General features: G+C 42.9%; 1 protein-coding gene across 4 annotated transcripts; it reads left to right on the top strand.

Annotated features, from left to right (window-relative positions):
- The first annotated feature begins 228 nt into the window (after positions 1–228).
- On the top strand, positions 229–25,877 carry si:ch73-366l1.5 (FILIA-N KH-like domain-containing protein). Of its 4 annotated transcripts, none has more exons than XM_065964643.1 (5): positions 230–627; positions 13,595–14,000; positions 16,895–16,994; positions 19,619–19,691; positions 24,891–25,877. In XM_065964643.1, the coding sequence occupies exons 1-4, from the start codon at positions 367–369 to the stop codon at positions 19,650–19,652; spliced, it is 801 nt and encodes a 266-aa protein (XP_065820715.1). In that variant the 5' UTR covers positions 230–366; the 3' UTR covers positions 19,653–19,691; positions 24,891–25,877. The 4 variants fall into 4 exon arrangements, with proteins under 4 accessions (XP_020509779.1, XP_065820715.1, XP_020509780.1 ...); XM_020654124.3 differs by lacking the exon at positions 24,891–25,877 and adding an exon at positions 23,205–23,756; XM_020654123.3 differs by lacking the exon at positions 19,619–19,691 and having other exon boundaries at positions 229–627.
- The last annotated feature ends 69 nt before the right edge of the window (positions 25,878–25,946 follow it).

Genomic DNA, 25,946 nt, shown 5'->3' with positions numbered 1-25,946 from the left:
ATAGAGAAGGGGCGGGATTTATAAACTTATATCCACTACTTTTAAGTTTTTTAAATCAAAATAAGTTATTTTGAAAGCCAAATAAAGCTTTTATTTTATCTTATTTTGTACATTATTGGTATTGAGCTTCTGATTGGACGCTAACCCGGAAGTGGGCGGTCTCCTCGCGGCGTGTGTTGGTGTTGACAGCTGTTCAGGTTAGATTGCGCGAAGGGGCGGGACTCAGCTCAGTGTGTGTGTGACTGCAGCCTGATTAACACACCCTCCTCCTGCTCACCATCACACACACACACACACACACACGCGCGCTCCTGAACACAAACAATTTAACTTTTTATAAACTTTTTCTTGCGTAAATCCGCCATTATGGATCTGGACCCGGCCGTTATCATTCCCGCAATCCTCTTCACCGTCGTCGCCATCTACTTCGCTTCGTCGCTCCTGAGCAAGAAGCCCGACGCCTCCTCCTCAGCCGGGAAAAAGAAGCCCAAAGTCGGCTACGGAGATGACATCCCTCCCTCCAGAGCTCTGGGTCAACATCTCCCACCGGCGCCCAAACCTGAGCCTCCTGCCCCGGCTGTGGAGACGATAACACCCGCTGAAAAGATCCAGGAGACACCAGTGAAGGTAAGATCGATCGATTCTGTAATCGATGAGTTAATTGGTTTATTAAACAAAAAATAATGGCACGGATGTTGACTTGAAATAATCAAAGCTCATATTGTTTATTCTGCTTTTAAATCTACAACTTCTGTAAGAGATTAAAATAGGTTTAATTGCTCCAAAAATAGCCAACTCAAAATAAATTAAATACAAATATCTGTCAATTTTTAGAAGAAATGCAGAAGGTTAACATAAGTGATTATAAATTATGTATTTTACTCTGATTGCATTTAAAAAAAAACTTATATTTGTTTTATTTATTGAATTTTCAGGGACATTTATGAGTGATTTCTTTATATCTCATTGTATTTAACGATTGTAATAGACCTAAATTTATTGACAACAATCAATTAATCGACCAATCTGTTTATAAATTACAGATGACAGAAGGTGTTGGCAAGACTTGGTGTTGGCATGTAAAGGTTTTTAGATGAGATATGTTAAGGGTCAACAGCAAATCAATTAGTTCAACATCCTTGCAATAATGTGCAACCGTTTGTTTATTTGCTATTTCCTAACATTTAAAAAATATGTCAACTGATTAAGCTTCTGGAAAATAGTCCTTTCTATAATCTTTAAACCACAACAGTTAAACCATTAGACACAATTGTTTTCTATAGTTGCCCCGTTTCATCCGATCAACAGTCCAAAACACAAAATGGATTCAGTTTTATTTGTTAGAAAATAAGAATATTTTATTTCAGTGTTTGCCTGGTAACAGCTCAACAGAAAAACAGTTCAAAAGCTGCTGTGATTGGCTGGTTAATATTTTTTAACGACATCAACATGCAAACATGACTTCAGGCTATGTTTACATGAGTGATGAGGTCACCAGCATCCTTAGCAGGACCTCCATCTTTCACATGTTGTTTTAAGGACAAAGCACGTAATGAGACAGTTTAATGCATTTACATAGAGATCAATACAGTTATCACATTGTGGTAGGCATGTTTCAGCATGTTGATACCCATTGAACTATATGTGGTGTTCCACAGGGCTCCATATTTGGTCCTCTTATTTTTATATTAGATATGCTTTTACTCATTTAAATAGATAACGACATGGTGTTAAATTTTACAGCTATTCAGATGACATACTTGTTCATTTCTTTAGCATCTTAATGATCACCTAATATGTAAAAATCACTTTACAGGCTGCAGCTGAAAAAAAGTCTAATTTGAATATGAAACGATGAGAAAGTTAGTCGTGCTGGGCTAAAAAAACAACACAAGAAACAAATGTGTCGTCATAAAGGGTTTTGTTTAGAACGCATGGCAACGTTGTCAGTAAGCTTAAACATTTCCTGTATATCAGACACCACATCTCGCTCTTTTCCAAAACGTATGCAGTCGTCTTTTAACTGGATAATCACTCGAGCTCAACGGTATTAGAAAATTATGTGCGATTACATTGCAATCAAGTTACGAGTGCGATTAACAAATATTGAAGCTTGAATGTTAGATATAAAAAAAAAATTCTGTTTATCTGCTGCTCTTCATGATTAACACAACACCTGTGTTTACAACATGTCCTCACTTAATCCAAAATGCTTCATTAATGTTTTTGAGTTCTTATGGTGGTGGTTCTTGCTAAGAATTGGTCCATTCAGTTTTTAACATTCAGAATTCCCCTGTATTGATTGATAACATGTCATTGATTGTTTGCACATCTGTTAATTGATTCAGGAAGTTTATTGCTATTTGCATTTCCAGTTTGATGTTCACCCTTATTCTCTCTCACCTTGCCAGAGTTAACATTTAGCCGCTTGACACCCGAATATAGTCAGCATCTTTATCTTGCACATCAGCTGATTACTGGGTTGGCTTGTTCATGCAGCTTTATTGACATGTTGAACAGTTTCTAACAGCACAGCGAGCGCCCTGTGTTGTTGCTACATTTGAATATTACTGGGGCTATAAGCCGACATGCAAATATGGTTTTCCCAACAGCAGCACAGAGATGTCACTCTGGACTCAGTTAGTCTCCAGAGGTCATTTTGCATGTTGACCTCCGTCTGTTGGATCCTTCTGACCTTCTTCCTCCTGCAGCACACCTTTAAAAAGCCTGAAGAATTTGCACACGGTGGCTGTAACATGCGACGGACTCACCGTCTATATTTGGTGTCCGACATGAATCCTATATTTGCACCTGTGTATGTTCACTGTGTCACATGTCTATGAAATGCAGTCTGGTGCTGCAGGGAGGGGCTGAGGTGGGTGTGCCGCCTTCACACGACTTTATGTGATGTTTGGTAACTGGGACGTCTGCTCGCTCGGTGTTATTTCATGCTGCTGAATCAGGAACACTACGGACTGATCTTTACAGGCATTGAGAGCTGGTTCCACAAGTTTTCCACCACAGTTCAGTGTTCAATAATGGAACAGAAAAACAAAAGTCTTCACCATGATATGAGTTTATGTTCAAATCAGCTGCAGCACAAAGTTGACTAATGAGGCTCACTGGCATATTCATCTCAGGTGTACGTCTCTGCTGTTCCATGAGAACATAGTCGGGAAGTAATTAGCCAACTTATCGGTTAAACGTTGTCAGTACAGTATAAACATGAAGACTCAGATAAAGTTAAAGATCAGCTTTGAGACGTTTACTGGGAATCAGATAATGGTGACTCTACTGGGACTTGACTCAGATTTTTCTATGGTGACTAGGACTTGTTCACTGGGGACTCTTGACTCCAGGTTTGGTGACCCGACTACAACACTTGGCGGTGCTGTTTGGTTGAGTGTGAAATAAAAAACGCGACATAATGGCTGAGCTTTGTAAAAAACCACAGACTGTATAACACCTGAATGTAGCTTCAGTGACGTCACACATTGGTTTCTGAAGAGACGTTTTGAAGTCTTATTTATTGCGGTCACAATATTGGAAATGCTGACTCCACATAACTTTTCACCAATCTAGGTAAAGAGGTGGCGCTGGTGGCGCAGTGGTTAGTGCGCGCACCCCATCTATGGAGGCTGTAGTCCTCAACGCGGACGGCCCAGGTTCGAGTCTGGCCTGTGGCTCCTTTCCCACATGACATTCCCCACTCTCTCTCTCTCTCTGTAACACCTTATTGGGTGTTTTAATATAGGAGCTAATGGGGATTGCTATGTTTTCAGTGTCTGCCTCGAGTGGACACTAATGGTACTGCACCTTTTCTGCGCTGAGGTTGCAGCGCTTTTGTGGAATCTCTGCGTGAAAAGGGTTTTTATTTTCCAAGAACATGAACCCAAAGAAACAGTTTGACTGTAGTGGAGTTCATGCGTTCAGAACAATAATTTACCATGTTTGTTTTGTCAGTGTATTTGCCAATGTGACTAAGATGAAGAAGCAACAGGAAAATCTTTATCATCATCATCATTACGTCACAGACAGTAAAAAAATGGAAAAGATTCCCTGAAGTGAAATTTTTTGAACGGCAACTTCTTGGAACATTTGTGTTTCTTGAAAACAAATCTGTGGCTTTTCCTGCTGCTGACGAACTTGCGTAATAATCCTCTGGAGCTCTTTGACCTTCTCTTTGGCAATCTGCTGACCAAATGAACACGAGGGGTCAGCTGGACAACCTGCAGTGGAGACGCATGACGGACAGATTGCTATCTTAGCTGTCCCAAATGCGTTTTAAACCGAGTGTTAACAGTTAAGGTGTCAGGGAGGAGATATTTCCGTCGCTCTGGATCAAACACTTCACAGGGCTCAGTTATTGACATTTCTCTCCCTCTGAGTCCTGTGATTGGGTCAGGACAAAAGATGGATATCAGTGTTGGAAAAGATCTGTTTCTTTGAAGTAGTAAAAGTCAAATTACAAGACGCATGTTCCCAAAAAGACGTCAGTGAGTAGCGCTGTTTATGAGGAACTAAATCAGACTATTAGATACACACGATCAGTGAAATCTTATCAACAGAATCAGAACGACAAAGCTATCAGTGTATCCATCAGAAACATAAAAGAAACAAAAGACTTGAAATCTGAAAACTGAAATATGATACCGGTCTGAGCCAGGTATAATCAGCTCTTGGACATTCTGTCTGCTCTTTAATGTTCATGGACATAAATCATGTGTCTGCAGCTCTGACTCTTCAGTCACACTGTCCTGTATTCCTCTGATGTCACAGTGTGTGTGTGTCTGTGTGTGTGTGTGTGTGTCACCGTGGTGTGTTTTACAGTTTTCTCTGTGTAAACGTCCACATAAAGGAGGTCCCTGTTCGTGGAGCTGAGACACAGAGGGTGCTTGTTTCTTTCTTCTGTTGTATGTGGGAGTCAGACTCTATGCCTGTCGCCTCACAGCATGACAGACGAGGAAGAAGTTTTTCACATCCCTCCCTTACTGAATTTAAACTTCTAATAAAACACAAAAATACTCCTGTAAAAGTTCTACTTTTAGACTGTTACTTTGGTTAAATATGTAATAAGTTATATCTCTGCATGGTCTTAATTTTTACAACCCAAGTACTGTGGCATCCTCTCCCATTCACTTCTGTAATGTCAGTGATTGACAGGGGTCATGGCCCGCCCCCTTGATTGGCTGATCACTTGCGCTAAATTCCCTCAGTCTCAGTGACATCACCCATTGGTTTGTTTTTCGGTTATAATGAGTCTAAGTGGGTAGTGCTGGAGATCGGTCTCGGTCTCAAGAAAGGTCTCGAGGCTTTTTAAAGGTCTCGGTCACGTCTCTGAATCGCAAGCATTTTGACTCGGCCTCGTCTCGGTATCACACTGGGCGGACTCCAGACCGGTCAAGACCACCACAGGCCATTTTTCCATTTTTTAATTTTCTGATTAGAAGGAAAAAAACCCTCTTTCTAAAACAACAAACAACTTGGTAATGGTCTTGGTCTTGTATCGGTCCCGGGTATGTCTCAAACCTTCAGCACTTGACTGCTCGTCATTCCCCGCTCTGTCATCTCTGTTTCCGGCTTTATCCACTATCCTCAGAAACAGAGGCTCAAAATAAAATTAAAAAAAAACACTTTTATTGAACTTGTGTAACTTGGGTTAGGGTTATAAACAATATTTCTGAGCTGAGGCCGTCCTCTGGCTCAGCTTCCTGTTTATAGATTTACAGTCGTGCAGGCGCTCCCATGTTTTACTGTCATCAGAGCTGGAGCCGCTCTGCCTCCCTGACATTTATGTGCTTAGCATGTTGTACTGTTCCCTCTCCTTAAGTTACACGCTCCACATTCAACCCACCCTGCAGCTGAAAATGGAAACAGGACATAAAGCTGCATGGTAACCTCCAATCAAATGCTGCAGAGTTTTGCTCTGCTGATGGACGTATATGAGGTCAGGTATGCTTTTTAATCCACAAAAAGGGCTGATTTTGTTAGATATTGGAAAAGTGAAGGATGAAGAAAATGCTCCAAGTCTGATGAAAAGAATCCATTTACGCAGCTGTATTCAAACCATCTCCTCTTCTCGGTCTCATTTTTAAAAAATCAGCGCCTCGTTGCTTGTGGCGATGCAGCTGTCCATATTTGGAGATGCGAGTGTGCACACATTAGTTTCAGTTTGAGGGAGGAACGATGGCGTTCGAGCAGCTGTTCTCTGCTCAGTACAGAGGTGGAGTTAGTCTGCAGCAGTTTGATAAACTGAACTTTTCTCCTTACATAAAAACAATGATCCAACTGAAAAGCCTCGAGGATAAATACTTTGGAAAGAATTTGATGTTAAGGTCGTGATTTAACCCTCACAAAGATAAAACCAGGCCTTGCATAGCCGAGCGTCTTATCACATTGGTTTAATGTGTCATCTCACCATGAGTCATCCAGTGGGCACGGCCTGTGTGGCGTTCACAGACCTCTCATAACTTTCCATCAAACTGTGAACATCCTGGGCTGCCAAAGCTGTTTTATCATTACAAATACCTCTCCTGGTATTCCCCCCCTCCCCCCCACGCTGGCCCTGCCCCGTCTTTCCTCCTCCCTCTGAGGCCTCGTCTGGTTTAGTCTGCTCTGCTCCGACTGATGTCACCTCTGCTTCTCCGCGCTCAGATGCAGGACAAACAACGGCCTTCAAAACACAACATGGCAGCTAATTCGTCCGCTGTGTGGTGAGAAGTTGGCACCCTCTGCCGCTGTCACACCCACTGCTATATCTGCTAAATTCAACCTCTCATTGAGGAATAGTGCTGCTAGAGTCAGGAAACTGAGGGGACGGGTTTACAGTCACAGACAGAAGCAGAGTGAGACAGAGACGGCGGCGTCTAAATAAAGATGAAACGATCTTTAAGAGACAGAGCTGCTGGTGTTCTGCTTCATTCGATCAAGGAAGCCAGGAACTTTTTATTAGACTAATAAAGAACTATCACACTTAATGTCATTTAATGCCTATTTTTACTGTTAAGTTAAATTCCTCAGAGTCCAACATGACGTCTGCATTTCTCAGAAAAGCAGCAAATCTTCACATTTAAGAAACTGGAACGAGCAGACGTTTGGTGCATCCAGATGTGGCTGTCTTCCAACGTGTCTGGTTGTACAGCGTTGTGTTTCTAGAGTCTGTTGGGTCCCGAGGCCAAAAATCAACTGTGGGCCCCTCCAACCCGGATTCAGCACCATCATTTCTGCCAGTGTCCTGACGCTCACTCCTCTTTTTCCTCTTTTTGTTTTTTCTTCTTCCATAGACAGATTATTTCATTGTTTTTCACAGCAATAATGCACACAATGCATAGCAGATAACCATGAGTGAGAGCTGTCAGATGGGGCTCCCTGAGGGAGGTTTCCTACTGTCGTTGCAAAATTTGCACTTTTTTTTTTTTGAGTTTTGAGATGCTCTGTTCTGCGGCTGGACGGGGGCGGTCCTGCACATCTCTTCCTGTTTGTATCTGCAGAGAGAGACCGGCAACCCCACGACCCCCCATCCCTCTAGTCCAGGTGCCGCCGGGACCGCACATTTTGGGCCACTGCTTTGGTTTAAAGTTTGTGAGCCCTCAGGGAGCCCCCTACTGGTCTGGGGTCCCAAACAGTTTCCTGTTGATAAGCAGCGCCTCTGGTTGTACAGCATGATAAATGAAGTGTTGTTAGTGTCCTACCCTCCACAAATCGATATATTTCAGGTGATATATCAGGGAGTCCCTCTGCACCTTTAAGAAAAAGCTAAAGACCCAGCTCTTTCATGAATACCTACTAACTTAATGATGATGGTCTCCATATTATTGATGATGATGATGGTAATGACGATGGTTTCTGTTTGATAACGATGACTTATAAGATGGTTTCTATACTGATTAGAGATCTCAAGAACTGCCCTCAATGTTGTGCTTTGCCTCTGGTCACTTCCTGTCAGCACCTGTGTGTCCAATCAGACTCAAAGCTGATCGTTTGCTCTTACTCACATTGTTCCCTTTTTTCTAGATCCTTGCTTGTGTTGTTCTTACTCTCTGATGTACGTCGCTTTGGATAAAAGCGTCTGATAAGTGAATTGTAGAATGAGACAATAACAAATAAAAACACTGTGATTCTTGCTCAGAGTGCGGCCTAAGTGAAGCTAGAATAACTGAAGTGATCAGTGTTTTCTCATAAGTTACATAAGTTACATTTATATTTTTAAACCTCCAGTTCACACAGTCTGCCTTAATACTCAAATCTGTGGATCTGGTTCCAGAGCCGAACCTGACCTCAGAAATGTTGTTCATTAGATGTCTGTCAGGTCGTAGCAGGAAATGTTTGCATAGAAACAACAATTGAGATTCATAAAAACAGCTTCTAGCATCTGCTTTGTCTGAAAATAACTCTGAACAGATGTGGAGATGCTCTGAGTTCACCTGCCTTTTTTAGCCTGAGCTGCTCTTTGGGCTGCGGCAGACGTTTTCCTCTGCAGAGAGTATTGGAAGTAGAGACGAGGCCCGAGAGCTGAAGGGGAACAATGAGTCTGTGTTTGGACAGAGACACAGGGCAGAGATGGAGGCTCTCTGCCACAACAACTGTCTGTCGCAGCCCAGATACCCCCCCTCCCTATATACTGCCTCTGCACTGCAGCATGGAGGATAGAACTGCTGTTTTATAGCCATGAGTAAAAGACCCCCAATGTTAAAATCATAAAAAAAACCTGCAATAAAAGATGCATTCATGTTTATAACCATTAGAAATTTGTGGTTGTAGATCTGACTGTGGAGGTCTTTTTTGGTCCATGTATTTTTCCACACATTCAAGAAGTTTACAGAGAGATGCAAACTCTCAAAAAACAACGATTTCAGAGATCATTCATCTCCTTCAATACGTCCATTTTAAAAGAAAGAATGTTCGAGCAAAAGTGATTATTTTGCTGATATTTGCAGCATCCTGTTCTGTACCTGTGTGTGTGACGTCCCTCCTCCTTTAAAACCGTCCAACGTTTAACTCACTGTAAATCTTTTCTGGGAAAAACAAAACAAAGGCTCCTTCATCAGCGTGCTGTAAATCGCCCGTTTGGACTCGGGCAAGGGGAACGGCAGTGAAAGGTATTAACGATAACTACAAATAAAGATCACTTCAGTGGCCTAGTTTGCTTCTGGAGGAGGAGGGTTAGGAGAACACACAAATATAAAGGAGGTCTGTTTCATAACCAGTTCAATCAGTTTCTAATACATTCGATGTGAAATCTGCAGCCGGCTTTATTGTAGTTTGGAGAGCGGAGGCTTCAGTATGGAGGAGGTGTGGCCAATCAGAAGTTTGTTTTGGTGTCCTGCTGGTGCTAAAGGGCGACATCTACTGGATCAAATATGTTGCACATTCTTCATTTAAAGATCAAAAGTGATGAAGTACTGAAGCTTAATTCTTCAGTCATATTTAACTTGTTGTGTGTAGTAGATTTCCTGCCATTTCTGAAAATAAAACAATAATAAAATAACCATATTTTGGAAAAACAACACTCAAATTAAATTGAGGGGTCACGTCAGGATAACATTTCAATCATAAGATTTTATTAAAAAAGAGGAGAAGACATGAATGGCCCTCTCTGCGTCTGTAATATCAAAAAGGAAACGCTCCGTCCAGAGTGAGCGCGAGGAGCAGCGAGCTGGTGTCTCATGCTCCTTCCTCGGGCTCCTTCCTCGACTGAGGCTTTGTAGTGTTCGCTCGGGTTGTTCCCTAAACGTCCACACACATGCCAGGAGATCAGATGCCCCGTCCTCTGTGCCCTGTTACAGAGCTAAAACGGCTTTTAAGAGAGAAGCACTCAGGGTCGTGTTACAGATATGTTTAACAGGAAGTACTCTGAGAGGCCGTGGAGGATGACTCTGACGGCCTCAAAGCCTTTAAAATCACATTTAACACCACTTCATGTGTTTGGCATGTCAGTAAATACAGTTATCTTTCATCTGACTTTTATTATAGTCTTCTAAAGTTTATAAATATACCTTTGATTTAGTTTAACATATTCATGATTCAGAGTTATGTCAGTCTGATTCAGTATTGCATCATCTTGATGTAGGGACAAAAATAACTTTAAAATCTTGATTTGAATATTTCTGGGAGAAAATTGAGAATTGTTAATCTGAGAATCAATCTTATTTGGGGGGGCTAACGTAGACCACTGAGGCGGTCTGGTCTCCTGTTAGCAACGCCGGCTGTTCCCGCCCCTTACCCTTTTGTTTGTAAGGACTCCCTTGTCGCCTAGCAACCCCAACAGCTGCACAGGAACTAGCCAACGTAACCAACGTAACAAGAGAAATCCATCAGACATCTAAGAACATTTATTTATCCTAAAAACTTATTGTGTAAATAAAAATATATAGTTTGTTTCAGTTCATGTTTTATTTTAAGAATAATTTGAAAACCCCTTTTCATTTTTCTAACCCTACCCTTCGATTGAGTTGAAACCAGTTTACTTACTTACTTTGAAGCTGCTTCAGAGTCCGCCGGCTCATTTGAATCGCATACCTGCCGACATTTGTATTTTATTAGTACGGGGGAGGGGGGGGGGGGAAGGTCGGAGGGGTGCGAGAGCTTGAATTAACGTGCCCTTCTTCTGTGCCTCGACAGCAGGCTTGTAAAGATGAGAGCTGATATGCTGCTGCGGGTCATATCACCCAGCTCTATATTAAAAACCCCCCTGCACACTTTGCAGAATGCACGACTAGTCAGGCTGAGGCAAGACGAGGAAAAGAGACGAGGAAGCAACAGAGTCCGCTATGTGTCTTTGTATCAACGCTGCGTGTAGTTGAAGAGAATCTCAATGTGAAGTAAAGAGTGGAGAAGAACATCCTGGAGAACAGGAAGCATAATGCTGCTGGTAATGAGATGGTAGAGGTGGCGTGCAGACAGTCTATGGTCGAGCAGCGATCACAGGGAATAAAGGTCACCACCCCCTCCCACTGGCCCCTCCCACTGGCTCCTCCCACTGGCTCCTCCCACTGGCTCCAGGTGAATTCTCCTGATTATATCGTGCTGCGTTCTCACATCAGCTCACTCTGACTTTCTGCAGAATAAATACTAACGGTCAGACAGGAGGTTATTTCATAATCTTGATCTAATACATTTTAACTCTTTAATCCCCATTTATGCGCCCAGTGTTTCCTGTTTCCTCTGCTCCTGGCTCTAATTGGCTCGGATCATTTCCTCCAAAGCTTTCTGGATGATTTGCTCCACAGAATCGGGAATAAATCAGCGATCGCCCGAGACGATAACACTCCTCACGATGATCTCATTGAGGGCTTACTCACCCAACCAGCATTTTTTAACCAATTTAGGCCCCGCAGTACGTTCTCCCATAAGAACACAGTCCCTCATACTGCTGACTCATAAAATGATTGAACGAGTCTGCATTTAGCATCGTGACCCAGAACACTTTGTTTCAGTGAGTGAGTCGGCCCCCTTTGGTATTCAGATTATTTTGGTTTTGTCATTGCTGAGGAATTCGGAGGCAGGGGAATGGGCGAGAGTTTAGTCAAACAGATGCAATTGCAGTTTATGGATGTGAGGGGAAGGGGGGGGGAGCTGCTGTGGGAGTAAGAGACCAAGGGGGCTGGAAGAAGTAGTTTAATACAGTGAGACCTTATTCATTTCACTGTCTGACCCCCCATGGTGACACCAGTTGTCACTGTAGTGAGTCATTAGTAATGCTGCACCTCACAGAGACTCTGCAGGCTCTGAAAACTGTCTCTTCTTCTGCTCCTGCTTTTTTATGTCAAAAATGTATGAAAAACAAAAAAAGGAGTCGGAGGAAAATCAAACTAAAGTTTAAAATGCTCCCGCATGGAGGGAGTGTCAGACGGTGTTATCCAGCTCTGCCTTCTGATTGGTCCGCAGGTTGACTCTCAGTCACGTAGATCACATTCACCTGTGTCATGACTTTGTTTGCACCTTCATATTGCTTGCCTTGCTTTGTGACGTCGACTTGACAAAGCCTGAAGAAGATCCGAGAGGTCGAAACGCAGCTTTTAACACAGAGTGCAGATCCTTTTGTGATCCTAAAAATGTCTAAAAATCAATATAATGCATGTAGAGATTTAAGATGCTGAAGTTGTTTCATTCAGGGTGGATGTCAGTGTCATCTCTAAAAAACTCACATTACAGAGATCTGTGTTTAGCCTGATTTAGCAGAAATACTGGGGACTAGTAGCCTTTTCCAACAACGCTAACGCTAACTAGTTTGGCCTACGAGGAGATTTAAAGCTCAGGGACCCAAAACAGCTGACAGAAAATTCAAGCTTTTTGGACCTGAAAGATGATTTTAGGTTAATGAAGCTAACCAGACGGCGCTAAAGAGAGCTGGAGTCTGATTCAAACCGAGGATTTGAAACCAACAGATCTTACAAGCTAACTGAAAGCAAAAAAAAAAAGACTTGGAGTCCAAATTTTAAACATGGCGACTTAAATCTGAGCTAAAGGGACCTAGCTTATTGACGTTGCAACAGTACCTACAGCTGTCAGCGCACAGAGGATCATCTCGTGCCTCTCAGATGTCGATGTGTGCAAAGTCAGCTCTTTTGAAAAGACACAGACAGGTGCATCAGTACTGACAGGCAGGGCGGTCGCTCATTGACAAGACGGACATATAGTCTCTCTCTGTGTGTGTGTGTGTGTGTGTGTGTGTGTGTGTGTGTGTTAGCTGTCAGGTGTCAGGGAGAGGACAGGTTGGCAGTCACTAGAGAGGGTTTTATTTGTCCTGGTGTCAGCGGCAGGCGGACGCTGATTCTCAACAAGGAGCTGAAACTGACAGTGACAAGCTTTTACCCGCCCGTCCCTGAAAATGCAGTTCCTCTAGTGGCCACTGGAGGCTTGTTCCAAAAAGGAGTCATTCCCCATTAGGCCGCATATCAAAGTGAACACTTAACAGCAGAATCTGAATTTAAGTTTGACAAAGAAAGAAAGAATAGTTCATTGAACTCCAAAAGGGTCTTCACAGGTCCCTCCTGGCTCAATCCCCCCCGTCCCCTCCTGCGTCCACACTTCCCCTTGCCCCTCCCCCTTCCTGTTTCACCACCAAGTGTCGGTGAGACGGGGAGCGGCAGACAACATCTGTAAAAAAATATTTTGTGATAAATGTCAAGTGATGATAAGCATCTCATATTTGATTCGGCTGTTATCTGTTTTATTAGGACACTCCTTTAGTTGGACTATTTTGTGATTACACAACGGCGTCCCTGAGTGGGCGGGGTCGTCTCTCTTCCCCCACATGATGGCATGTCTAACATGAAGAGAGGGAGGGGTTCACACGATAAAAAACATATGCATGAAACTTGTTTCAGCCTCTTAGTGAAACATAAAAACACTGAAGGGAACGCTCTCCCGTCAGATCTGAGAGCAACAAACCAAGAGGGAGTTTGACTTCACTCTTTTCTAAGGAAGTCATTGCTCCATCATATATTTTAAAAGGATATATTTTATTTTTGCTGTGTCAAAATTCAGAATTTCGCATAATAAGCCTTAAAAAAAAACGTCCTAAAAAAAATGTAAGCAAGCAGCAATAACTTTAGAAGAAATTAACTCTTTGTCATCTTTTGTGTCTCCACAGGCTGCCCCAGAACCAGTTCCTGAACCAGTTAAAGCACCCGAACCTGTGCCAGAACCAGAGCTTGTACCAGAAACAATTGCAGTAGAAGAAGTAGCCGCAGTGCCAGAACCTATCCCAGAACCAGAGCCAGTATCAGAACCCGAACCCGTCCCTGAACCTGCTGCAGTCCCAGAACCAGTACCGGAGCCTGAACCAGTCCCTGAACCTGAAGTAGTCGTAGCAGAGCCTGAACCAGAGCCCGTGGTCGAGCCTGAGCCTGAACCTGAACCTGAACCCGTTGTGGAGGAGTCCCTACCTGAGCTGATCCAGGAATCCACAGTAGACCGCTTCCCCACCCCTGAACCTGTCGTAGAGGCGTCACCTGAGCCTGAACCTGAACCAGAACTAGAGGCCGACCTGGACAACGGTTAGACTTCTATACTTTGCAATTTCCAAGTGTTTTTAAAACGATGCAATCTCCATTATTTGGCTGCGCAAAAATGAACGCCTCATAATCACAAACTGCAGTACGCACATGAACAGCAGAGGGCAGTATAGAGGCAACGCAGCGACAGGGAGAACATGGCAGAACGTTTTGGAGACGAGCTGATTTTCCAAGTCTGCAGATATCCACACACTGCAGGATGTTTCATTGTCCCTGCACAGTGACAAACAAATCTTAGATATATGGTTAAATACAAGGTTAAAGGGATACTTCACCCATTTGCATTAATCTTTGTATCATGAGAAACCTGGTAGTATTTTTGAATGGTCGTGCATCCCGCCCTCATTTTCCCCTGAGATGGGAAATCTTTGTATGTCTGAGTCTGAAAAGGAGCTTCCAGTGACGCAAAATGACGATTCATCGGTTAGCAGGGTTAAACTACAACGCTGGTTCCTCATATTTTCGACCACTGAAGCTACAGACCAATATTGTTTTCTGACAGGAATTTCCAAGATGCCAATTCAATTCTGGAAGAAATCCCGCAATCAGTTGAGGAAACAGCCTCTGAGCCAAATGTGTAAATATGTCTGTAAACCTGACCTTAGTGGGAGTGGCCTGCAGTGCTGTGCGTTCTGGGATTTGGTGTCTTTCATCAACATGAGCCAAAAAGACACTTTCTGTCTTTTCACGGCCAAGAAGGCTCCAACTTCAAAATGTATTTCACATTTCTACATATATGACCCAATGTCAGTACAGACTCATGTTTCAACGGGTGAAGTCTCCTTTTAATCAGAAAGTATATACACACAGGTTTGTCTCATGTTATATATTTGACTGGATGCAGTTGCATGAGGGAGAGTTATTATTATTACTTTGAATCTAATCTTTGAAATAGAAACAGCCTCTCTAAGCAGGCAGATGTGAGCGGCTGTGCCCGACAGATAAGTTACTTCCAGGAAAAGTCAACAGAGTCGAGGCCGTCGGGCTGCGTTTAAAGTCAGACCAAATGTTTTATTGCAACACACTGAATGGAGGACAGTTGCATGCTGGTCGAGTCTTTTTAAAAACATTTTTTAATTGGTGATAAGGTGAACAAAATGAAACAAGAATATAAAGACATGACAACTAAAGTGAGAACAGATAAACAAAGACAAAAAAAACTGACAAAATATCAAAATATAAGCAAAGACACAACAACAATAAAGACGAATACATTTAAATGAGATGAAAGTCAAGCTATGATTTTTATGTTCAGGCTGTGTGTTAGAAAGGTCATGCAGGTCGAGGCTTAATATCAATACAGTTATTTAAAAACAACACATCTCCAGAAAATCCCCCCCCCCCCCCCCCTCCTGGAGATTAGAGAGCGCTCAGGAACATTTGCTTTCAGTGTGATTGGCAGCTATTTCATCTGAATCTAAACGATTAACATTCCAGCATTGATTTCAATCAGATGAATAAAGCAGCTTTTTCATGTTGTTACACATGATGGTTGAGTCACAAACCACACATGATGACCAGTTTGTTTACCCTGCGTCTCTTCTCTGAAACATAGCGTCAGTGTGAGCTCTGGAGCGCGCGGGGTTAAGTTAGCGTGTGTAGATTGTTTAGCGAGCCATCTGCCTCAGCAGGAAGAGTCTTAATCTTTAACAGTCACTTAAGCACTTGGCTGCCCTGAACAACAGCCGCTGTCAACACGGACAATCTGTTTTGTGTCTGTCCAACCGGTGACACAGCAGGTGGACCGACAGGTGTGTGTGTGTGTGTGTGTGTGTGTGCTGTAACACACTTTATCTCTGTGACGTAACAATCACACCACAATCATCCACACGTTGGTCGACTTATCTTCAGCATTAAAAGTCCAACATTTCTGCACCGTCTGTTGGATTTCTACAATAAATAATCAAAGCTTTGAAATGACAACGTTAAGTCAGATCGTGGTTTTGACATCCAGGATCTGATGGTCATGACATGTGACCTCTCTGTTCACCTGGGACCACATGTGTGACCCGTAACACCTACCATATTTTTTTCTGATCTTTGTAGTTGTAGCCCCTTTAAAAGCTTTCTATGTGATTCTTCACACTTCAGCTGTAGAATGTAGAAATCAAGTATCTCCTCTGAAAATAACTCTGTGAGTCATGACTGTCTACAATGGGTGTAACACCCGAGTCCCACTGTCTGTGATGTTTTCAGAGTTTTCAGAGTCCTATCTTCACTTTGTTTACATCGCCAGGACAGCCGGCTGACTCCTCCCCTCGTGTATAAAAGTTGTTTAATTGAGGGACTAGAGAAAAGAAGAATAACATACTGTACTCACTGCTTAACTGTGTTTCTAGATCACGCTCATTTCAGGTAAATTTACATGCAGTGTGAAGATACCAGCATAATAAAGATCGCTAGCATTAGCATGCTAACACAACAATGCAGCGCAAGTTGTTTTGGTTTCATGCTGGAGCTCAAGGGCGACATCTGCTGGATCAAAAAATCACATATAAAGACTTTAAATCTCAGAATCAGGCCTTGTGTCCACCTAGTGTTTTTTTTCGGGCAGAAAAGTGCTGCACGTCCGTCCTGTCTCCATGACAACAGTCTGCTGACAACGGCCGACACTGCTACTTTACTTTTTTACTGCATGTTTTATATTTTAGATCGTTTATTTTCCCGTTCAGACGCAGAGCAAAAGAGACGACGGCCTGCTGCTGTAATTATATTTTTGAAAAGTTAGCAGTTAGCTTAGCACCGTTCAACACAGTGTGATCTTACTGCCTCTGCTTTGTAAACACTAAAGGCTAACCGATGTGCTCTCTCTCCTCTGTGCGTGTGCGTGTGCATGTGCGTGTGTGTGTGTGTGTGTGTGTGTGTGTGTGTGTCAGACGTGGCCGCAGCTGAAGATTCAGTGACGTTCACTCCGGGAAAGAAACAGAGCAAGTTTGAGACGCTGATGACCAAGGAGGAGATCGAAGAGGAGCAGAGGTCAGTCCAAACACTCCCCCCTCTCTCTCCCCCCCCACCTCCCCCTCCCCTCCCCCTGCATGCACGCTGGTGATGGTGATGATGGCATGACATGTGGACGCGTTGTATCACGAGCATGCTGAGACAAACACACTTCCTGCTCTGTGTCGTGCTGCCCGTCCTTCAACCTGCATGAAAAACAACAAACAAAGCGAGCTGCTTTGAGAGGTCGCTCATCCTGCAGCGTTAAAGAGGTGGAGGGGCTTCTTCTCTCTTTTCTCAGGCAACAAACTTCATGAAAAAGATGTGAAAAAGATGAATTTTTGACCTCTGTTTTGACACCCAACCTATGAACCAGTAGCAATGGACTACAGATGGAATGTAGCTTTTAGCTAAATGTGGTGCGCCCATCTCTTTGTTTACTGCAAACATTTAATGTAAGTGCACATCTCCTTTTAAATAAACAGAATAAACTAAGTAGCACAGAGGCCTCACATTGGCTAGCTTCTGGTCAGATCAGTCGATTGAAGCGCAGCAGCTGGACGCAAAATAGTAGTTTGCAGTGCATCAGTACCTCTGGAGAGCCGGGTTGGAATGGGGGGGGGGGGGGGTTGCTCCTGGGATGCTTGGAGTCACTTTCCAGAAAAGTCTTGCTAGGGGGCTGACCCCCCTAGCGTTTATCTGTATATTTCAATAGCTCTCATTGGCTATTAGCCACACCCCCAATCAATGGTGGAGGCAAAGCAGGCCCAAGTGTATGAAAAAGCAAACAGAGGTATTGGTTGTTCTTTAGTCATCTTTATTTTTCCACGTCTCTGATTTATGGAGGCTTCCAAGTTGATGAAAATGTTTTTACTCCGGTTAACAAAAGGTTTATTCTTAGTCGTAGTTTTGAGTTTGTTTTTGAGTCCCAAACACAGAAAGCATCGTCTGCCTCCTCTATTCATGTTTAGTCCTTTTGCGTCCTGAGGCCTGGAGAATAAAGAGACGTGTTGTGTAAGCTCTGGTCTTCGTCAGTTTAAGGAAAGAAGGACATTCTTCAGTTTAGTTTTACTCCTGGTATTTTCTTTTTTTTTGTATTCTCGGGGAGTGACCGTCTGCAGCTCTCCTGATTGGACGCTCTCTCTCTCTCTTTTTTCATTTTTTTTTATAACCTCCAGAAGCTCTTAAAATGTTCCTGTGGCCTGGCAGCGCTGCTTCACTTGTGTTTCTGTCGACTTTTAAAGAGACACCGAGGAGGAAAAGCGTCTTTGTTTCCTTCTCTGGGTCGCGTCACAGTAAATATTTCTGCAGCAGAGGGAAAGAGGTTGATGTTGAACATGATCCAAGTTCCTCATTCTTCCCCCTCTCTCGCTAAGTTTCTATAAACCGTGTGCTCGGCTCATGGGAGTATTTCCTGTGCCCGTCCCAGCGCTCATGTTTTCCTTTCTCCTGGTTTATATCCAGACCCAACACCTGCCACGCCCTTCACCAAGGCTGCGAAATCAAACCTCAGAAATGTGAAAAACACAACATTGAACGTGTTTGATCACATTCATCAGAGCAGGACTCAAAGAAGCTCCTCAAATCAATCAAATGTGCATTTTTATTCCAAAGGGTGATCGTTTTGTTTAAAGGTGACCACACAGAAGTGTTTTGCATTCACATGAGAAAATAAAAAATCAGCTCTGTGTCTCTGAATTAACGAGCTACAAGGAGATCGTTTTTGTAGAGACAGGAAACCGTTTAGGATGACTTCATATAGTCTCTGACTAGACTCTTCTCCTCTGTCGCCCCCCGGTGGTGGAATGAACTTCCAAACTCTATTGGATCTGCAGAGTCCCTCTGCACCTTTAAGAAACCTACTAACTTAATGATGATGGTCTCCATATTATTGATGATGATGATGGTAATGACGATGGTTTTTGTTTGATAACGACGACTTATAAGATGGTTTCTATACTGATTAGAGCTCTCAAGAACTGCCCTCAATGTTGTGCTTTGCCTCTGGTCACTTCCTGTCAGCACCTGTGTGTCCAATCAGACTCAAAGCTGATCGTTTGCTCTTACTCACATTGTTCCCTTTTTTCTAGATCCTTGCTTGTGTTGTTCTTACTCTCTGATGTACGTCGCTTTGGATAAAAGCGTCTGCTCAGTGAATTGTAGAATTGTAGAATAAAGCGCTCCACTTGCTTGTTTGAGCACGGTTGCGTTCACATCTCCCGTACTCGAGTACACATGAATTGTGCCCCGAGACCACCTCTTCAAGCGGACTTGGGCACAGTACCTGAGTACAGAACGTTTGTGTTCACACTGATCAAATGAGACGGACTTTGGGGTCAAGCGAACTCGGATCCTGACCCGGGTCCTTAGAGTGAAACCTTCTGTAGCGGCTCCAGCAGTTTGCGTCGACCGGCGTCAATAAGAAATGTAAAAAGCGCTTTTCAAGTTCACTAAAAGTGAAGGTATCAAGTGACAGAGATGAGACTCGGCCCCTCCCTTTACTTTAAGGTCATGTTTCCGATCACCCCTGTACTCCAGCATGACGCCCCCTAGTGTCTGTAGATCAACGACAGCAAACCAAATGTTTGTTGATGGGATCGACTTGTTTTGTGTGTTTCCCTCTCAGCAGGATGTCTGACTTCCTCCAACCTTTATCTTTTCAGGATAGAGCTTACATCCGATTTTACTTCTCTATAATCAACCTCAGCAGACACACAGGGTGTTAGGAAGGACATGGTAAGACTTCTGTTTACGTAAACCTGAATAACCAAATCCAGAACTTCATCATCACCCCCCCACAACCCTGAGAGTACAGATAGACTGATGCAAAACTTCACAACAACCATGTGGAGGAATTTTATTTCATTTAGCGAGAAGTGAGTACGGCTTTACGTCGCTAGTTCAGCTCCAAATCAGTCAGCTAGCCCGTCTCTGTACTGTTTGAAACAACGACTGAGGCTGAGAGAGACAACGGCAGAAAGTCGTCTAACACGGGTTATATCTCAGGTTTGCGTCTTTGCCAGCTTCAACGCCCTCTGCTTGTAAAGTGCAGTTACACTATGAGAACTTCAGAGGGCACCAAAGTGCAACAAACTAAATTTGTGCATATTGCTCCTTTTAAAGCCAGCGCAGCCTGAATTACACCTAATGGCCAGCAGGGGGCGACAGCAATGTTTACAGACTTTTGTAAATAAAAAAGATGGGATCATGGTCCTACTTCATACTTTGTTTATTCCTCATTAAACATTTTCCTGATGAGTTAATGATCTGATCATGATTCCCATTTTTAAGAAGAATAGAAAATATACATATGTATGATTTAGGGCGGGGCTACCTTTGATTGACAGGTCTCTACTCTACACTGCTAACTTGGTTGTACAAAGACGATCATGATCATCGTTTCAAAAAAAGTGGTTTTGACAAAGTATTAAAGTATCGCTCATTTTGAAAACCTTAACCCAAAGCATCAGTCTATCCATACTTATAAACCTCCCGTCCTCCCCGTGATGCCTTCACTGACCTCCTCCTCCCGATGAATCACCCTCCGACTCTCCTTCTCTCCTGGTAAATGGGTCACATGGTTCATCTGTTCCCACGGTGACAGCCAGCAACCCTTTAGTGTGTCACAGGACAGATGGAGGCGGCTCTCATCCTCTTATTGTTCTCCTCCTGTTGGACCTCAGCGCACAGAAAACACACACCCCATCCACCTCCCCGTGTACACACACACACACACACACGCACACACACACACACACACACACACACACACACACACATGGGCAGGCAGAGGGGGACAAAGGAGGCCTGAGATGCCAGGGACCGATGTGGGTCATGTGTGCTCAGAGGGGATAAGACATCTATACAGGAAGCACAAAAGGTCCTATAGGAAGCTTCAGGCGGCTTAAAGAGGAACCACAAAGGACACTTTCTCCATCAGTGACGAGCGACACTTTGTAAAGTTCATAAATGAGTCAATAAGAGGACACAAGACAAACGTCCTGCAAGAATTTTACCGTTTTTAAAACCTCTAGTTATGGCTGTCAGCGTTTACTAGTTAATCACGAGTAACCGAGGTCTGAAAGATCTCTCTAATGAAGTTAATAAAAATAATAAATTAGACTTTTATTGCGCTTTTCTAGATACTCAAAGACGCTTAAAACAAAACAACAAAGAATATTTCTGCCTCCATCTGGTGCTGCTTGGTTTCTGGTGCTGGTTCTGGTTTTTCTGTCTCTGAGGACCGAGTGTTTTTTTTTTTTTCCTTCTTCTTTTACTTCATGTATTTATTTCCAGCTTCTGCTCAGATGCTAACCCCCCGCATGCCGCCCGCTAACACCTGCAGCTAACGGTGAGTGCTTTGAGATTTGAACACACAAACACTAACCTCGTGTCCGTCAGGGCCTTGATTCAGAGTTTTAGGAAAGACTTATTGGGGATGTCCTGTAAAGGAGCACTATGTAAGATATCTACTGAGTGAGATGATAAAGGTATCTTACTATCTGATCATTAAGGAAACATGCTATGTTGAAGTGCTGGCTTCTCTGACAAAAATGCAGCAGCCAGTATGTCCTCCTTCTAACTTTAGATTCTGCTCCTGAATGCTCTGGATTTGTTTGGACCAGAGAAGGTAGGCGGTTTTAAGGCACTCCCCCACACGGCCGTTTTGGACGCCCCTCGGTTTGTCAGATATGAGAGCAGTTATCAGGTCAACAGGTGTTGCAGTGATGGAAGCGGTCAAGAGAAGTGGTTCAGATAGAAGTGATTGTACCCGACCTAAAAAGCCTCTGCATGTTTCTAATAAGCTCCACGAGCAGAAACGTGCTCAAACTAGGATCAATATTGGAGATGCTTTTGAAAAATGGAGAGAGGTTAGAACACAGAAAGGTTTACAGACCCATGCAGAGCTGGATAAACACTGAAGCTTCAGAGTCCACCACATGGTGACCTGTGTGAGCATGGACTCTAGAGAGGAGGGGGGGGGAGACAGCTCTATATAATGTTTTGAGTTTGGACTGCAGTACCTATTCCAAACACTAGGTGTCAGAGTTACATATTGCTCCTTTAAAAGCTCTAAGAACTTAATTTTTGCCCGTCACGGAGAGATCAATGCACTGCGACTCAGAATAACAACAAATAAAACAAACAGTTTTCAACCCCTGTTGTGTTTTCTTGTTGTTAATCAGTTGCAGTGTGTTGAGCTCTCAGGGCCACCGACTAATCAAAAATATATTTTTTAGGACTAATAAAGCTTTTTTTTAAGACTTGATCTAGTGTAGAAAACTTACATCAATAACTCCTGCCTGCATGTAAAGTAAAGTAACAAACCAGCAACTTTAGCCTCTTTAATTACAAATATTGTGTTTCATTTTTCATTTTGTTTAGAGACATGTTTTTATTTCAGTTGCTTTTTGGGACATTTGCACTTAGATCCGTCTGTAATGTGTTACTGAATATATTGATGCAGACTTTACACTGATGAGTAAACAAACTGAATTTGAGGATGAACTCCAGATGTGTCATTCTGTCGGGTTAAAATACCTGGAAATTAACTTTGAATTAAGAAATAAATACTTTAAAGGTCACATATTCTCCTCCCTTTCAACAACTTTAAATAAGTCTCAGAGCTCCTCAAAACATGTGTGTGAAGTTTCTTGTTCTAAATCCACTCTGATCCTGTATTTGATCATGTCTATAAACCCCTCTATTTCAGCCCTGCCCACAACAGGCTGTTTCTGTGTCTGTACCTTTAAATATGTAAATGAGCTGTGTCTGACCACGCCCCCTCTCTGGAAGGTCTTGGGTGTACTCGGTCTTTCTCGCTCCATGTCCTATTGTTTACGGTGTGAAGGCAGACTCAGAGGGCAGAACAAACACCTAGCTGTGGGAGTGTCACCCACCTGGGGGAGGGGCTACTGCCCTTTGTGATGTCATGAAGGGAAAATCTCCAAACGGCCTATTTGAGCACACATTTTCTGAAAAGTGGAGCAGGCAGAAAATGGAGAGGATGGATTTTTCTCATCATTGAGGGGTTTGTAGACGGACTAGAGACACATGTTAGAGTTAGAGGAACACGGAGAAGTGGATTTTAAATAATATGTGACCTTTTTAAAACAGCAGTTATAATAAATTCAATCAAATCGTTTGGATTTCTAAAAGCTAAGAGGGGAGGAAAAAGTGCAAATCATTCCAAATAATTAATGTTTTTGACTTTATAATCTGACTCCTTGTCTTCCTGTCTCCCTGCAGAGCGGCTGAATGATCTTCACGTCTTTTTTTCTTCCAGCTGATCTGTGACGACGACGATTAAAGAAAAAGACTCGGCTGCTTCTCGACTCTGCGGTTTGAAGGAATTAAAAAAAAAAAACTCCTTCATTTCACGTCAGAGCTGCTTGTGAATAGCAAAACTGGTCTTTACACCAAAGTGCCTTCAGAAAAATCTGTGTTTTTACCCGTCTGAGTTTGTGTTGAAGAGTTCTAAAGAGGGAGGAGTTTCAGAGTGTGAAGTTATAAATTTAGAAACAGAAAGACGACAGTGTGACATTTTTGTTTAAAACTATTTAACTGTGATCTAAATCAAAGATCAGCCTGACTTTAGTCTAGTTCACCAGTTACAAACCTAACTTTAGATGCACCTGATTTCTCACCGCGGTTTCTGTGATGAACCGCTTTAATTCAAAGTCCACAGAAGAAGTTAAATCGTCTTCCAGGCTTCGGGTCTCGGTTGTTTATTTGAGGTTTTTCAGTTCTTCTGTGTTTGCTTCAAATGTTTCAAATATGCAATAAATGTGTGAAACCGTCCACGTGTTGTTGAAGTGGTTTGTTCCAGCAGCTCGTGTCGAGGAGTATCGTCAGACTGGATGTTTGCTGCATCATCACGTGAGTCTGCTAGATCCTAAAGTAGCCCACACCTCAGATCCTGGTCAGGTCTGCCTACCACCAGCGACCTGCAGGGAAACTAAACTGTCAGACAGAAGGGCAAACGCAACACAGCAGCGCCCTCTGCTGGCGGGAGGGCCATCAAGTGAAGAAAAAGGGAAACGGACACAGTTAGATACATTTTTAGAGACAAAGTTCAGAGACTATAAAATAAGAATGACATATAATTCATTCATTTCAGTTAACGCCCTAATGAGTCGTTTGGCTGGCATATGTATTTAGATGTTTGTTCACAGAGAAAGAGCAGCCACAGAAACTCAAAAGAACTGAAATGAGGTGAAATTAACATGCCATGTTGAAGTGCTGCAGCAGCCAGTATGTCCTCCTTCTAACTTTAGATTCTGCTCCTGAATGCTCTGGATTTGTTTGGACCAGAGAAGGTAGGCGCTTTTAAGGCGACCCCCCCCACACGGCCGTTTTGGACGCCCCTTGGTTTGCCAGATATGAGAGCAGTTATCAGGTCAAACCAACAGGTGGTTGGGAGACAGCTCTCTCTGATGTTTTGACTTTGGACTGCAGTACCCATTTTAAACACCAGGTCTCAGAGTTACATATCGCTCCTTTAAGATGCCATAAAGATTTCTAGCAATGAGAGGCCATCTTCATTTTGGAGAGGATCTTTGATCCTGTATTCTTGTATGTGTAAGTAATAATACTTGCTGCTTAATTTGCCATCAGTACAGTAAGAGAAAGTTTTGGAAATGGAAACGAGGCGACTTAAATACGACCTCACTTACTTATCAAACCGAGGGAATTATAAATAAAGACCTGATGTACTGCTGAGGTTAAAACATTTTGCCTCTGTGACGTTCCTGAAGTGAAACACGGCTGATGTTATTTCTGTTCAGAACATCCACAAATCATGTCACACACATCCACAGCTGTACATGCTGCAGCTCATAAACACACACACACACTGCTGTCACGTTGCTAAGCAGCACAGGAGATCATGTGTGTGTGTCTCTGTGTGTGTGTTTGTGTGTTTTGACCTCTCAGGGTGCAACAGGAGCAGCTGGCGGCCATCTTTCTTCTGCTGAGGGAGAACCAGGAGGCGCTGGGGGAGGTGACGGAGGGAGACATGGAGGAGCAGATGAAGCTGTACTCGCTCTGAGACGCAGTTTAAACTCTAAACACCTGAATGTAAATACATTTTAAATAAAACCTGTGGATGTAAAGATGGAGTCTGAAGGACGATTCAGATTTTCTTTCAGGCGTTCACTTTTATATCCAACAGCAATTTTTTCTGATCAATGTTGCAACAAAGATTATGATGATGATGATGATGATGATGATGATGCTGTAAATTAGAGTTATTTAAATATGATGGGGAATCGATGAAATGTCTTCTGGGTATTACTTTTATTCGGGGTCTGTTTCTTTCTTTTAAAGCCGTTTTGGACGCCCCTCGGTTTGCCAGGCAAACATCAAACCAACAGGTGTTGCACATCATGTTGTCCATATTAGGGACTGTTTCTGAGCTTCCCGCCATTTTCACTTCTCTCAAACGTCTCAACTCTGAGACTCGGATATCATCGACACTTCACTCTCGTAATTACGACTTTGGAGGGTTGTTGGTGTGCTCATAACGACACATGGAGGCAGCGTAGGACTACAAAATCATGTTCCGCTGTGAGTGGTGCATTTTGGGTAATGTAGTATTTTGTGAATGTCTGTGTTTCTCTCATGTTTTTCCCAGATAGATCATGTTGATTTGGCTTTTGTGTAGATTTATTTATTTATTTGAGATTCATTTTAAATCGATTGTTTTTTTTTTCTCATGTTTATAAATGTAAAAACATTTTGACTGTGTAGGGTTGTGATTATGTTGATTTCATTTCACTGTAAAGTTCATTTTTAGAGGAGGAGAAGAAGAAAAACATATCAAGGTCGTGTTCTGGTTTCCAACAAAAGCAAAGCTGACTGAAACAAACGGGCCTCTGTACAAATATACTTGAAATAAACCCATGTGTGGAGAGAAAGGTTTACGGTGTTGGTTTGCGTTTTTATTGTCTGCAGCGTGCAGTCTGTGCTGATTCACCTGAAAGTATCCTG

Source organism: Labrus bergylta, chromosome 16, assembly GCF_963930695.1.
Source record: "Labrus bergylta chromosome 16, fLabBer1.1, whole genome shotgun sequence".
In the NCBI taxonomy this organism is placed as follows: Eukaryota; Metazoa; Chordata; class Actinopteri; order Labriformes; family Labridae; genus Labrus; species Labrus bergylta.
This window is presented reverse-complemented; position numbering and strand designations above follow the sequence as displayed.